General features: G+C 42.3%; 1 protein-coding gene across 7 annotated transcripts in view; it reads right to left on the reverse strand.

The window, feature by feature from the left end:
* The window catches only part of SAP130 (Sin3A associated protein 130), a 57,272-nt gene that overhangs the window by 11,653 nt on the left and 32,042 nt on the right, over positions 1–13,577 (reverse strand). For 5 of the 7 annotated variants that reach the window (XM_037523149.2, XM_037523141.2, XM_037523147.2 and 2 more), the window contains exons 14-15: positions 8,478–8,582; positions 4,273–4,631 (exon numbers count right to left, since the gene is read on the reverse strand). In XM_037523149.2, the coding sequence (XP_037379046.1) occupies positions 4,273–4,631; positions 8,478–8,582 (464 nt within the window). The remainder of the gene's footprint in view (positions 1–4,272; positions 4,632–8,477; positions 8,583–13,577) is intronic. The other 2 variants (XM_037523150.2, XM_037523144.2) reach the window with 1 other exon arrangement.

Here is a 13,577-nt window from a genome sequence, read left to right on the forward strand (position 1 = left end):
TCGACAACATCTGTTAGTGCTTGTATGGATCATACATCAGGGAATTACAAAACATGAGTAAGTTCATCTCCACTCTTGTTTTCATTACCATTTCTTCACCCTAGCCCTCTCCTTTATACTTTTAATAGTCATACCCTACACTATCATCACACCTCAATGCCTTGCATCTGACTCTCCAGCCCCACCATCTTTCCAAGTCACTCCTCTTAAGTCACCAGTCCCCAACAATCCCTAGACCCACCAGAAAATATCAATTCACCTTACCAATTCTTTTGTTGTCACTCATCAGTTAGTGTTCTCTCTCTCCCATCACTGGGTTCTAATTCTCCCATCAATTGTATTCATTGCATTGCGTTGTACTTAGCAAAAGCATAGTAGTTCAAATTCAATTCTCCGACTAGCCTGCACCGAGGCAGATCGAAGGAGCCAGAAAGTGAAGCTGACTCTCTCATGTCGTAATGCTCACACATCTCCAGTGGTTACTAATTGCTCCAGGACAGTTCTACCCTGAGAAGACCATCCATTCTCCACATGATTATTTCACACATTATCAAGCCTCCTCATACCTCCAGCACCTCCTTTAAGCCCCTTACGCTTGCTGATGACCTTGCTTTTTTTAGATTAAAAAACAAACCAAGCCAACAAGAAGCAATCAAAAGAAAATCCGCACATACCCACTTACTGGCATTGTGGCTGTGTTATTTCCTTGCCTCTGGGCTTTGAGCAAGGTCACTTACACAATAAATCCTTCTCAAGTTTGCTCAGGAACTTTCATCTCTTTCCCTTCTGCCATCAATTCTTTTCTCTTCACGGGATCATTCCCACTAACACTGATACTATTCCCCTTAAAGATAACTTCGTTTTGTAGATCTGTTTTATAACTCCTCCACTGTTGTCTACACTCACTGTCTGCAATATTTCTTCCCCAGCTTTCTCTCTCAACCAAGCTTTGACCAACGGACCCGATGAAAACTGGTCTTTTCGAGATCGTCACGAACTCTGTGTCGTTAAACCCAGTGGTCACGCTCAGTCCTTGTCTGATCTGACGAAGCATGTGACCCAACTCATCACTCCCTCTTCTCTGAACTACTTCTGCCCTAGCTGACCAGGACAACACCAACTCCAAAGTTCTATTCCAACTACGCTGGCTCCTTGTTCAGTTTTCTTTGCTGGCTTTTGCCTCCTCTTCCTGCTCAGAAATAGTACAGTGCCCGAGGGGCCAGGCCACAACTGCTTCTATTTTTTATTGGCATTCAGGTGATCTTATTCAGGCTTGACACTTCAAATATAATTTATACATATAGCAATTACTCCCAAATATTGTATCAGTTCCTTCCTTTTCTAGTCCTACAAAACACAGTTCCTTTTGCAACCTGTCCCTATCTCAGCTAACAAAGACGTTATGCTTCCTATTACTAAGGCTAAAAACTTTGTAGTTTGACCCTGATGCCATCCTCTCACACTCAACATCCAACCTTTGAAGTAATCCAAAAACACTAATTCAAAAGAATACCTGCACCCCTATGTTTACTGCAGCACTATTTATAATAGGCAAGTTATGGAAACAATTCAAATGTCCAAAAATAGATGGTTCCTCTAGGACCCTGGAAGGACCTAAGCTTTGCGAGGTCTGGTGCTTTTAGAAGGTTTTGAGCAGAGAGAGCCTTCGCATTCATTTTCAATTTTAAACAGACCACACTGGCTGCTGCTAGACAATAGCCTGGGAACAAGGATGGAATCAGGGGGGTTTTCATAATTGAGGGAACAATGAAAGCTTAAGCTGGAATAACAGCAATCCTACGTGAAGTGGTTGGACGTCAGAATAATTTTAAAGCAGAACTGAGAGGATTACTTTTTTTGGCTTATGTAGATCTGTTTTTATTTTTTTTGCTTTTATTTATATATATATTTACATCATTTTTCATTTTTTTACAATGTTTCCTTTCTTTTCTCAGGTGTAGTCCCCATAGAATTCCCACCACCAGTTCACCCGTGCCCCATCACCACAGTCCCCTGTGCTCTCCCCTTCCTCGTTTTGATCCCTCTCCCTTCCCTGCAGAGAGTCTGATTATTTTTGTTTTTTTAATTTATTATAATTATTTTTTTCCCTGATTCCTAATTTGGTTCCCCTATATTCCTCCTATAAGTGAGACCATCCGATATTTTTCTTTTTCTGACTTTTTTCACCGAACATAATCCCTTCCAGCCCTAACCATGTTGCTGTGAATGGCATGAGTTTATCTCTTTTGATTGCTGTATAGTATTCCATTGTGTATATATATATACCACATCTTCTTGACGCAGGGCAGGAGAGGTCTGCTGCACTATGTGGGAATCTCCCTGGCCTGCTGAGAATCGAACCCACGCTGCAGAGGCTGTGGACAGCTTCACAGTGCTGCGTTCAACCTGCTGCGCCACTGAAGAGGCCCAGTAAGGCCTTCCTTTTAGAATTCTTTTTAAATCATAGCTCCAGCCCTCACTTCCTCTTATGTTTTGCCCCCACTTTTACTGTTTGTCATCCTTACTAGAAAGTAAGATTCAAGAGGATGGAGAAGTGCTTGTTTTAGGTAAGGCTGTATCATCACTGCCCTGGTGGAAAGCGCAAGAAAACAAGTCTGATGGGCCTTTCTGGTGGTGCAGCGGTTGAGCGCTGGGCTGCGAAGCTGCCTGCAGCCTCTGCAGAGCCGGTTCGATCCCCGGCGAGGGTCCCACATGGCGCACAGACCTCAGCAGTGTACTTCGGTCCTTCTGCCTGTTCTACTCCCTGCTCTGGCTCCGGTGAATTCTCTCACCCTCCCGCTCTTCTGACTGTACGCAGTGCTTCTATAAATAATAAATTAATTAATTAAAAAAAAAAAAAACCAAAAACTAAACAAATGTGAGCTGTCACTCTTAAAAAAAAAAACAAAACAAGTCTGGTACCGAGCCCAATAGTTTGAGGCAGCACTTCCTAGCACTGAGAGACAACAGGAACTAGATAAATGAGAGAGTAGGTGAACAGTAAAACAGAACATTTACCTTCTCCTCCTGGGTTATCCATGGAATCCTTTTTTTTTTTTTAAAGATTTATTTATTTATGCATACAAGAACTGGAGTACAGGCCAGAGGTGCGGGGGAATGGAATTGTATGGAATTCATGAATTACAAAGTCAAAGTGGAAAGCAAGCCCATGTGCTCACTGCTCAGTATCACCCTCTCACAATTTTGGCAAGAAAATTTCTTGCCAAAGAAATTTGGCAAGCGAGGGTTAGAGGATTCACCAGAGACAGAGTGGAGAGCAGAACAGGTAGACTGACTGAAGTACACTGCTGAGGGGAGCAGCGGGCGAGACAGGAGAGGTCTGCTGCACCATGTGTCACCTCCCTGGCTGGGGATGGAACTCGTGCTGCAGAGGCTGCAGATGGCTTCACAGTGCTGTGCTTATTTAACCCCTTGCGCCACCAGGGAGATCACATGGAATCATTTGATGGAAGTGCTGAGGCTAACTAGGGGTACTACAGAAGAATACGTTAAAGCATAATAAATGAAAATAAAGAAATAAGCAGGGGGAAAAAAAAAGCAGTTTTAAAAACCATAGATAGAGCACAACCATAGCTCTTACTAAAAAATGGAATGGGAAATAGAAACTTTCTTGCCAAAATGGTGAGAGGGTGATGCTGAGCAATGAGCACATGAACTTGCTTTCCACTTTGACTTTGTAATTCATGAATTCCATACAATGAATGTTGCTTTCATAGTCAGGAAAAACAAGATTCTACCATCAATTATAAAAAACGTAGAAACAGAAAATCTCCAAAGTTACTTTCCTTTGACAAAGGTGACATTTATGAGGAAACAGAATATGTAGTTTTAATATTTTACTAATCATGGGTAAGCTTATCGAGAGTATTTTCAACAACATACATTTTATTTTACTGCATAACAAGGCAAGAAAAATTGCCAGGAAATAAATTGTAAATAACCAGCACTTAGCTATGATCAGTTCTTTACCCATTTAAATGGAAGTATTTTCTTAATTACCAAAAAGCTACATTTAAGGATGTTCTTAGGGAAACAGTAATTTTTTTTTTAAATTCTGCTAAGAAAAAATAAAAGGGCAGCAAATACTTTGTTTTCAAAAGCGGCTGAATGCTTTCTTTTAAGTATTAAAAACCAATGAAATGCAAATTTAAAATGGGCATAAAGGAGTAGGGCTTCCTAGCTAAGGGTCAAGGGTTCTGAAAAGGGGGAAGAAGCAACTGACAAAGAAACGTGTTCTCTGAATGAACTTACCAGAAACTGGCCTCATGATGTCCATTGGTTCTACTTCTTCTTTAACTTTTATGTCAGGCAGAGGAGGCCCCAAAACAGAGGAGAGACTGCCACCCACGACTGCGGATGGTGGCGGGGCCGCTGCAATGGTGGTGATGGGGGGAGTGATGGGGACTGCCCCAGGGATGGTGGAAAGGGCCACTGCTGGTTGTGATGGGGGACTGGCTGCTGCGATCATGGTGGGAATCGTTGGTGGAGGCTGCTGCGAGGTGGGAGGGACTGCAATGGTGGGCTGGTCATTACTCTGACTGGACACAGTCTCCATGGACACAGTGGCTGGCGTGGCCATCGACACGTGGATTTCTGACTTAGGTTTGGCACTGAAAGACAAAGGCAAAAATGATACAACAAATGACAGGAAACTGCCTTAATACGCAACATCTTAGCAGATGGGTATTTATTTGCCCAACTTTTTTGGTGTAACACAGAAAAAAGGAAGCTCTATTCCTTGACCTTAAAAGCTGACCTTTTAACGGGAATTCAAAATTTTTAAAAATTCCCTTTGCTTTACCCCAAATTTTTATAAACAGCAATAAAATTAACTTAAAAAGGACATTTTCTTCACAAACATGTTAAAGCAATCTTTCAAGGTTATGTTGTATATGATTGATTTTATATCACAGTATATGCCTGAATGGCTATTTTAATTTTCTCTTTAAAATTTTTTTGAGTATTTAAATTTTCATTTCTATCTTCAATGTCTACATAGTTTCTGTTTTAATTTTGCCTTCAATCTGTGACGGCTTCTCCTAGTTCCTTACTGAGCTGTGTTAACTTATGTCATGTTTCATCATTTACTCCTGGAAGTCTTTGCATTTCATCCTTTTGTTTCCATTCATAGAGGTGATGGTCACTTCATTACATAATTTAAATTCATAGTCAAATATTTTATTATAAATTTCATTTGTCCCCTCCATGGAGTGTTCTTTGTGAACAAACTAGGATATTTTGTTGTTCTTTTCCTACTATTTTAGTTCTATTCATAGCAATCTTTATTACTCATCAGTAAATGATTTGGGCTATTTCTAAAAGCAGCTATTTTACGTGAGATTCCTTTATTTGAGCGTGGGAGTGTGGGGGTCCTGCTTTCAGCTCATTATTTTTCACAACACAAATGTTCTTTTCCTCTAGGTGCCATAAATACTGCTGATGCAAATACGTATGGCCAGAATGAGTGCTGCGTGGTCCCTGCCTCTACAACTTGTTGGCACCATAAAGTCCAGGGAAGGTTCTTTACAAATACCCCCATCTCACCATATTTCCATACATGTTAGTGCTTACAAGGGACAGAGTTTCATGCTTCAATGTGCTTTTCTCCTTCAGGACATTTTTTTCTAGCGCATAATTTTTTTATTATTTTTAAAGATTTATTTATTTATACAAGAACCGGGGTACAGGCCAGATGTGCAGAAGGGTGAGAAGATTCACCAGAGACAGAGTGGGAAACAGAACAGGCTGGGGCCTCCCTGGTGGCGCAGGCGGTTTTACACAGCGCTGTGAAGCTGTCCGCAGCCTCTGCAGTGCCGGTTCGATCCCCGGCCAGCCAGGGAGTTACCCACATGGCGCGGCAGACCTCTCCTGTCTTGCCCGCTGCTCCCCTCAGCAGTGGATTTCAGTCAGCCTGCCTGTTCTGTTCCCCGCTCTGTCTTTGGTGGATCCTCTAAACCCCCGCATCTCTGGCCTGTACCCCAACTCTTGTACAAATAAATCTTTAAAAAAACAAAAACAGAGAGACTGACAAAATACACTGCTGAGGGGAGCAGCGGGGGAGACAGGAGAGGTCTACCATGCCATGTGGGTATATCCCCGGCTAGCCGGGATAGAAGTGGCGCCACCGAGGATGTGGACAGCTTCACAGTGCTGTGCTCAACTGCCTGTGCCACCAGGGACGCCCCTTTTCTAGCACTTTAAAAGCGACTTCGTACATTACTTTGCTTATTAAAACATTTTAAAAAATTAAAAATATTACATTTGAAAAACTTAATATCTACTGTTGGCAACAATGTGGAGAAAATGGAGACACATATTTCATTATGCTACAAACAGGTACAGATTGGAAATGACAATTTGAAGTGCAGTAGAAACAGAAAATCTCTATGGTGAAACAGAGTATTTACTTCTACCTTGAAAACTTTAAAAAAAAAAAAAACAAAACCCAATCATTGGGGGCCAAAGTGTTAAGTTAGTCATCACGCTGAAACTGGCCTTTACAAGGAGAATGAGAAAAAAAAAAAGGTAAGACTGATTTCATTGCTTCAAAAATGAGCACGGATTGGGATTAACATTAAGCTGTCTACAGAAGCTGCCAGTACAAAGAGGCTGTTGTGAAACGTGCAGCCAGACCCCAAGGTCTAGTTAAGGTGGTGATGATTTTGATGGACAGAATGAAGATGTCCCTGGAGGCGATGGACAAAAAAAGTTCCCATTAAAGGAGCTCCTGGAGGCAGCAGCTCTCCTGCCCAGCTGCGCCGATGCAAGTGCTTCTCTTCACCAACCTTCCTCCTGTGCAAAGCAGCAGAGGCAGCTCTCCCCATCAAACTGTCTGCCTATGACCATGCAGGCCTCTCTTTTAGCACACCTGTCCCTTCCAGGGGCAGCCCTTTCTGTCTGCTTGGGTCTGCGCAAGTGTCCTTTACTCTTCCTTTTTATAATAAATCTGCCCTTTTGGAAAAACTCCTGCTCATCAGAAGCAGATCTAAACTTACAAAGGGGTGTGACAATTTACCAAGCCAATGGGAAACAAACATTGTTTCAACTGCTCTTGAACTGCTTTTATTTCTAGAAACAAAAAGTTTACTTCTCAATATTGAAGATTACAGTGTACTGCATCAATATTAATTTTATTACTTTTTTCATTTCTTTAGCTATGATAACTGACATTTAAAAACATTTCCACAAATATTTTAAACGTCTCAGAAGAATCATAATTTCCCCCGTTGAGACCCCATGCACGGCTTGGGCTGGCACATTTTTGCACTATTGCACTGATGATCACAAGCTCTCCCACGTCCCAGTCCTGGCCCTGCTCTTCCCTCAGCCTGCACAGGCCAACACTGGGTGCACAGGGCTTTTCCTTCAGGCTTTTAAACTTCTACACGAGAAACCTTACTGTAAGGAGTGGAGACCTCTTCCTCCCCTCACTTTGTATTTCCTTTAAACTGCTTTCTTTTTCTTCATATATTTATTACTTCTCTATACTCACTGGAATGTAAACTGAAGGAAAATGGACACTTCGTTTTAGTCACTCTTATAAATCTCCAAATTCTAAAACAGTACACATAACTTTTTTCTTGAAATTTTTTGAAGAAATGGATTCAAGTATATTCACATGCTAGGCTATTATTGGGATAGGTAAAAATGCAAGATACAGAACATTCTTATCAGCAAGATTCTGTTTTTTAAGACTATCAAACTAAACCAAAACAAACCCTTGGCATCTGCAGGACAGAGACTGCCAGAGGGGAACAAAAGGTAGAGTGGACCCAATGGAAGGGGGAGAGGGTTACTCGGTGCTTTGGTGGGAGGTGTGCATGGTGTGGGAACAGACCTTCAAAGAGGTGTGACCCTATACCCCTAAAACTGTTACCTCGATTAAAAAGAAAAATCAAGGTATCTAAATGTGTATGTAGAAAAAGATGTGGAAAGATACCTAAACTGTTGGCAATTATGTTAATAATAGATTATATTCGAGAGAGTGGGCCTGGCACGGTGAGAAAGAGGACAATGATTTTCACTTTACTTAAGTATTATCACTCCCCTCCCCCCCAATTATTTGGAAATAAGACTATAAAGAAAAAAAGGAAAAAAAAAAACATGTGTTAACTATTGTCATGGTCTTTTTTGGACATCAGTAACAACTGTGATAGGCGATGTTCTGAAAGCGTAATCTCATTTAAATACAGACGACTCCTCTGAAGTAAATACTGTAAGGCTCTCCATTTTGTACATAAAGATCAGAGGCTGAAAAACAAAACACTAGCAAGGATATAAAACAATGGCACTTCAGTAAAATAAATAAAAAGAAAAACACATCCAGGTCCCGGGGCTAGAGAGTACATTATAAAAGATGCACACAGGCAAACAATGTGAAATTTGTCACTCGCATTAGGCTGTTTCCTCTCTAGTTACGTGCAGCTGGAAGAGTGATAGAACATTTATGTTCTCACCCTGCAGGCCTAGGTGACCCAGATGTACTCCGCATAGAGCTCTCCACTCGAGGACTAGACACTTCAGGAGGCTGAGGAGGAATGAGGGTTTTACGAACTGCCATTCTGAAAAATAAGAGACAAACCCGGATAACAGCTATCAGAGGGCAGAGGGCATTAGAGGACAAGAAATACAAGACACATTTACTAGCAGACCCTATAGTAAAATAAAAGCACTGTATTTCCTAAGTGTTTTTTCAATTAATTTTAAAATGTTATCAAATATAGGCACGCAACTAAAGAAGTCAAACAGGACTAAAAGGCTTTTGACAAAATATAGCAGATCCCTTTTCCAGAGCTCCCCACCACCTCTCTTCACACACTCATCTCTCTCAAGAAACAATTGTTGTGACTCTTTCAGCTGCCTCTTCGGGCATACCACATCTTCTTTCTACTTAATATTAAACTTTAAATCCACAGTAAGTGTTTATATGTCTATGTATTTATGATGACCTGCGCAAGATCATGTGGAAAAAGTTGAGTAAGGTATGACCAACTAATTGCATTACGCAGCAGAGGCCACATTTGGCTTAGACAAAGAGTTAACCACTGGTTTTAGCAATGGAAACCATTAGTCATCCTGACATGCTTAGTTTTGTCAAGGGGGTAAGCGCAAATTTAAGATGAGAGTGGGTTTCAAGAGAAAATGGCTAGAATCCACCCATGGGTGCATAAATGGGGACAAGCCCTTGCAAAATCTGCTAGCAGTACTTGCCAGAGCTGAACATTATCACAGCCTACAACCCAGCAGGTACACAGAAGAAATGCACTTATGTATGCATCAAAGATGATGCGCAAAAATGCCCAGGACAATATCATGGCCAAAAACTGGAAAAATAAAAAAATTCTTGGATTAACTATGGTTATTACTATATAAAGGCATTTTATATGGCAATAAAAAATTATAATCACAATTCAATAAAAATTTTACAAAATGCAAAACCAAAAAAATACAATGTGGATGAATCACACGAAACCAAGTGAAGGAAGACAGACTCACAAAAAAAAACGGGTAATGTATAATTCTGTGTATGTTCAGAAAGACGAAAAACCAACCAATAGGATGGAGAGGAAAAATGGCTGGTTACCTCTGGAAGAAAGTGCTGAAAATGCTCTGGCTTTTGTTTTGCCCTATAGAGTTGTACATTGTGTTCACTTTGTGCTAACCCATTATGCTGTACACACATTATCTGTGTGGTTTTCCATACTTCCATGAAAATACCGAAAGAATGAGAGATGGACTTTTTATTTTCTTTGCAAATAGGAGCAAAAAAAAATAAATAAATAAAACAATGAGGTAGATAGTGGCACCAAGTGACTCCACATAAGGAGTTTTTTAAAGACATAAGAAATGATATCTTTATACTTTCTCTGTAAATGTCCCACTAGCAAGGAAAAGATGATTGTGTAGAAGAAAGGGACAAACGCTACAGCACTGTTCTTGAGGAGGTGAACGGACAAGAGCTTTGGGAGCTTAGTGTTTTGGAGCTCTCAGGTGCTGTGGGGAGAACCCCTACAGTCCATCTACAGTGACAGGTGTGAAGCAGAGCAGGGGTACAGATGCTAGCAGGTTAGAGAAGGTGATAACTAGAGGCCGGAGAGTTCTTTTAGTTGTTTCCATTTTCTTAAAAGCAAACAAAGGCAGCAAAATCATCAGTTATAGTGACCCAGGGAGAAGGTGTGAGGTTCTGAGCGAGGCAAGCGTGTAACAACCGCCCAGCAGACAGAGTGGTTTAGTGGAAATGTGTGTGGAGGTCTGTAAGGTCCTGCCGGAGGTTTGCGAGGTGAAACTAGACCAGTCAACCTGGTTGCCTTCCTTGCCATAATCTGCAAGCAAAAATTAAGTGATTTAATTCTGGTTTTGACAAAGTGAAGAAGGCAAGGAAGCTGAGGCAGTGTGCAAGGAAATGGTTGCAAACTGGCCCTGGAACCTGACTAAGAGGAGAGAAGGGTCGCTGAAAGACAGGGAGACAAGTGAAAAGGCAGGTTCAGCTGCTAGTGAGACAGAAAGGTGACAGACTGTGATACACTGAGGACAGAAAAAGGTCAAGCAAAGCAGGCTGAACTTCTGTGCTGAGGAGGACCAGTACTTGGAGAAGCAGTCAAGCAACTGAGAAGCCTGGCTGAGGTCTCATAATGCTAATGAAGTTAAAGACAGAAACTTCAGACATACAACCATCTTTGGAAGTCACACCTGAATGGCTAAGCATTTAGAATTGCTCTGTCCAGCATGTCAGCCACTAGCCATCCACAGGAGCCACTAAGCACTTGAGGGGTAGCAAGTGCAGCCAAAAAAACAAAAATCTTAATGATATTTCACTTAGATTAATTTAAATGTAAAGGTTAACACCTGACTGGTTATTGGCAAACCTTTCACTGTGTCTAGAATAATTTGGTTACGTGAAACTTTTTCAAATGTAAATTTTTTTTCCTTAAATATACAAGCATTGGGGTACAGGCCAGAGGTACAGGAGGGCAAGAGGATTCACCAGAGACAGAGCAGGGATCAGAACAGGCAGAAGGACCAAAGTACACTACTGAGGGGAGCAATGGGGGAGACAGGAGAGGTCTGTCTGCCGCACCATGTGGGAATCTCTCTGGCTGGCCGGAAATCGAAGCCGTGCTGCAGAGGCTGCGGACAACTTCACAGTGCTGCACTCAACCCGATGCACCACCAGGGAGGCCTAGTTTGGACAATTTTCTGTGTATTTTGTTTTTAAATGACTTGCCCATCTCCTTTCTTGCTGAAATCCCATAATTAAAGGTAAGAACTAATTATTTTTCTTTTTTTTATTTAAAAGACTTATTTATTTATGCATACAAGAACTGGGGTACAGGCCAGCGGTGTGGCAGGTGAGAGGATTCACCAGAGATAGAGTGGAGAGCAGAACAGGCAGACTGACCAAAGTACACTGCTGAGGGGAGCAGCGGGGAGACAGGAGGTCTGCCTCGCCATGTGGGCTTCTGCCTGGCCAGGGATCAAACTTGTGCCACAGTGGCTGTGGATAGCTTCACAGGTTGTGTCTCAACCCCTTGCACCACGAGGGAGGCCCTAGTTCTTTAATTTTCTTTCCCATTTTCTATTTTTTTGTTCTACCTTTTTTTTTTTTTTTAAAAGATTTATTTATTTATGCAAGCGCTGTGTACAGTCAGAAGCGCAGGAGGGTGAGAGAATTCACCAGAGCCAGAGCGGGGAGCAGAGCAGGAGGAAGTACTGAGGTACCTTGCTGAGGGGAGCAGCGGGCACGCAGCAGAGGTCTGCGCGCCATGTGGGACCCTCGCCGGTAGCCAGGGATAGAACCAGCGCTGCAGAGGCTGCGGGCCGGCGCTCAACTGCTGCACCACCAGGGAGGCCCTTTTGTTCTACTTTTGAGAGACTTCCCCAATTTCTAATTATACCACCAATTTTCTATTTTTGCTATCCTCCTTTTAGTTTCTGGATACACTCTTTTGTTCTCTAAAATATACTTTTTTTAAAAAAAGATATTTATGCATACAAGAACTGGGGTATAAGAGGGGGGGAGGCGGGGGGGAGAGAGAGAGAGGTCTGCTGCGCCATGTGGGTTGCTCCCTGGCTGGCCGGGATTGAACCCATGCTGCAGAAGCTGGCAATAGCTTGCTAGAGCTGTCTTTAACCCCGGTGCCACAGAGAGGCCCTCTCAATATACCTTGTGCAGTGTGGCCTTCCCTTTTTGTGGATGCAATTTTTCATTCGTTCATGGAAGATGTCACTGACAGCTTCTATCTTGGTTATTTTTTTTTTCTTTTTGGTTGTGTGCTTTATTGTCTTTGCCTACCCTTCTATTTTCCTCAGTACTTTTAAAAGCATGTTGCTGTAGTCTCGATCTTACATTATTAGAAGGCCCCTCAGGTATCTGTGGCTTTATGTCCATGATGACGAGGGGTACTAAGAAGCTACCTGAAAGTTCTGAGCTTGCGGAAGGGCTTATGGACTTTACGGTTCTCTGCAGGATGATCTGACCCTGTCTGGAGGGAACCCCTAGCCCTGGGATCTTCAGGTCTGCCCCGCTGGGCTGAACAGATGCAGGGAAACAGTCCTCTCTTCGCTTTCTGTCCCTGCAGTGAACTTCACCTGCTGGGGTTCTGTCAGCTAGAAGGGAGAGCTGGTGTGAAGCCTCAGCATTCTGAAATGCATGATCACTACTTTGCTTCCAGGAATGTGCTCACGGCTCCATTACATGGCTGCTCCAATGGACCGCCTGCAGGTATCCAGCAGGCTGAGTGTGGAGGAGCGGGGAATGCACACCACAGTGTGAGTAAACAGGCAGGTGTAGGGCTCTTATCACTCAGATTTCAGTCAGCTTCTTTTATGCCCAGTTCTTCATGGTTCTTCTGAAGATTCAGCAATTTAAGTGAGGACAGCCCTCAACGTTCTCCTCTGCAGATTGAACACTCAGTTTCCTCACAGCCATCACTTGTCTAACCTCTTAACTTCAAAGTTTTGATGCTGTTGTATCCTTCATCTCTCCTTCCTTGTGTGTTTATAATTTTTGCTAAGTCCTTTTATTAAAGTTCTGTACAGTTTTTGAAAGGAAGTTTAGAAGTATGTGTTCTACCATCCTAACTACAAACTTTACCTTGTGTTTTCATTAACGGATATTTCACCATGCCATGGACTGACTTATTAAAACAGAGGCTGGTCTAAGCAAGCACTGCACATCTGAAAATTCTGTCCAGATCCAGCAGTAAGTTCTTGCTAGGCTTTAATCTGCTGATGTTGATACTATTAGCTCAGCTAAACCACAGAAACTCCCGTCTCAAATGTGACTGCTCACCTCCTACCAGCAAAGTTTTTAAGAAAAGCGTAACACATACTGTGCTGCTTATGACCCATCAACTCAGAGGCTTAGATGGCAACACAGAATGCTGTTTGCTGTCAAATATGATTCTTAATGCCTATGGGAAGCTGCCTGCCCTGAGCAGTAATTCATGTGGCACACATTAGTAGTCCCACCTAAACAAGCCGAAAGTGTTCACTACAAGGCTCTTCAGGGGTTTTAAGATGAAATCTCCAGAACCAGAGAACAGCCACAACTGTAC

This window comes from Talpa occidentalis, unplaced genomic scaffold (genome assembly GCF_014898055.3).
Source record: "Talpa occidentalis isolate TD23 unplaced genomic scaffold, MPIMG_talOcc4v2.1 talOcc4.3, whole genome shotgun sequence".
Taxonomy (NCBI): domain Eukaryota; kingdom Metazoa; phylum Chordata; class Mammalia; order Eulipotyphla; family Talpidae; genus Talpa; species Talpa occidentalis.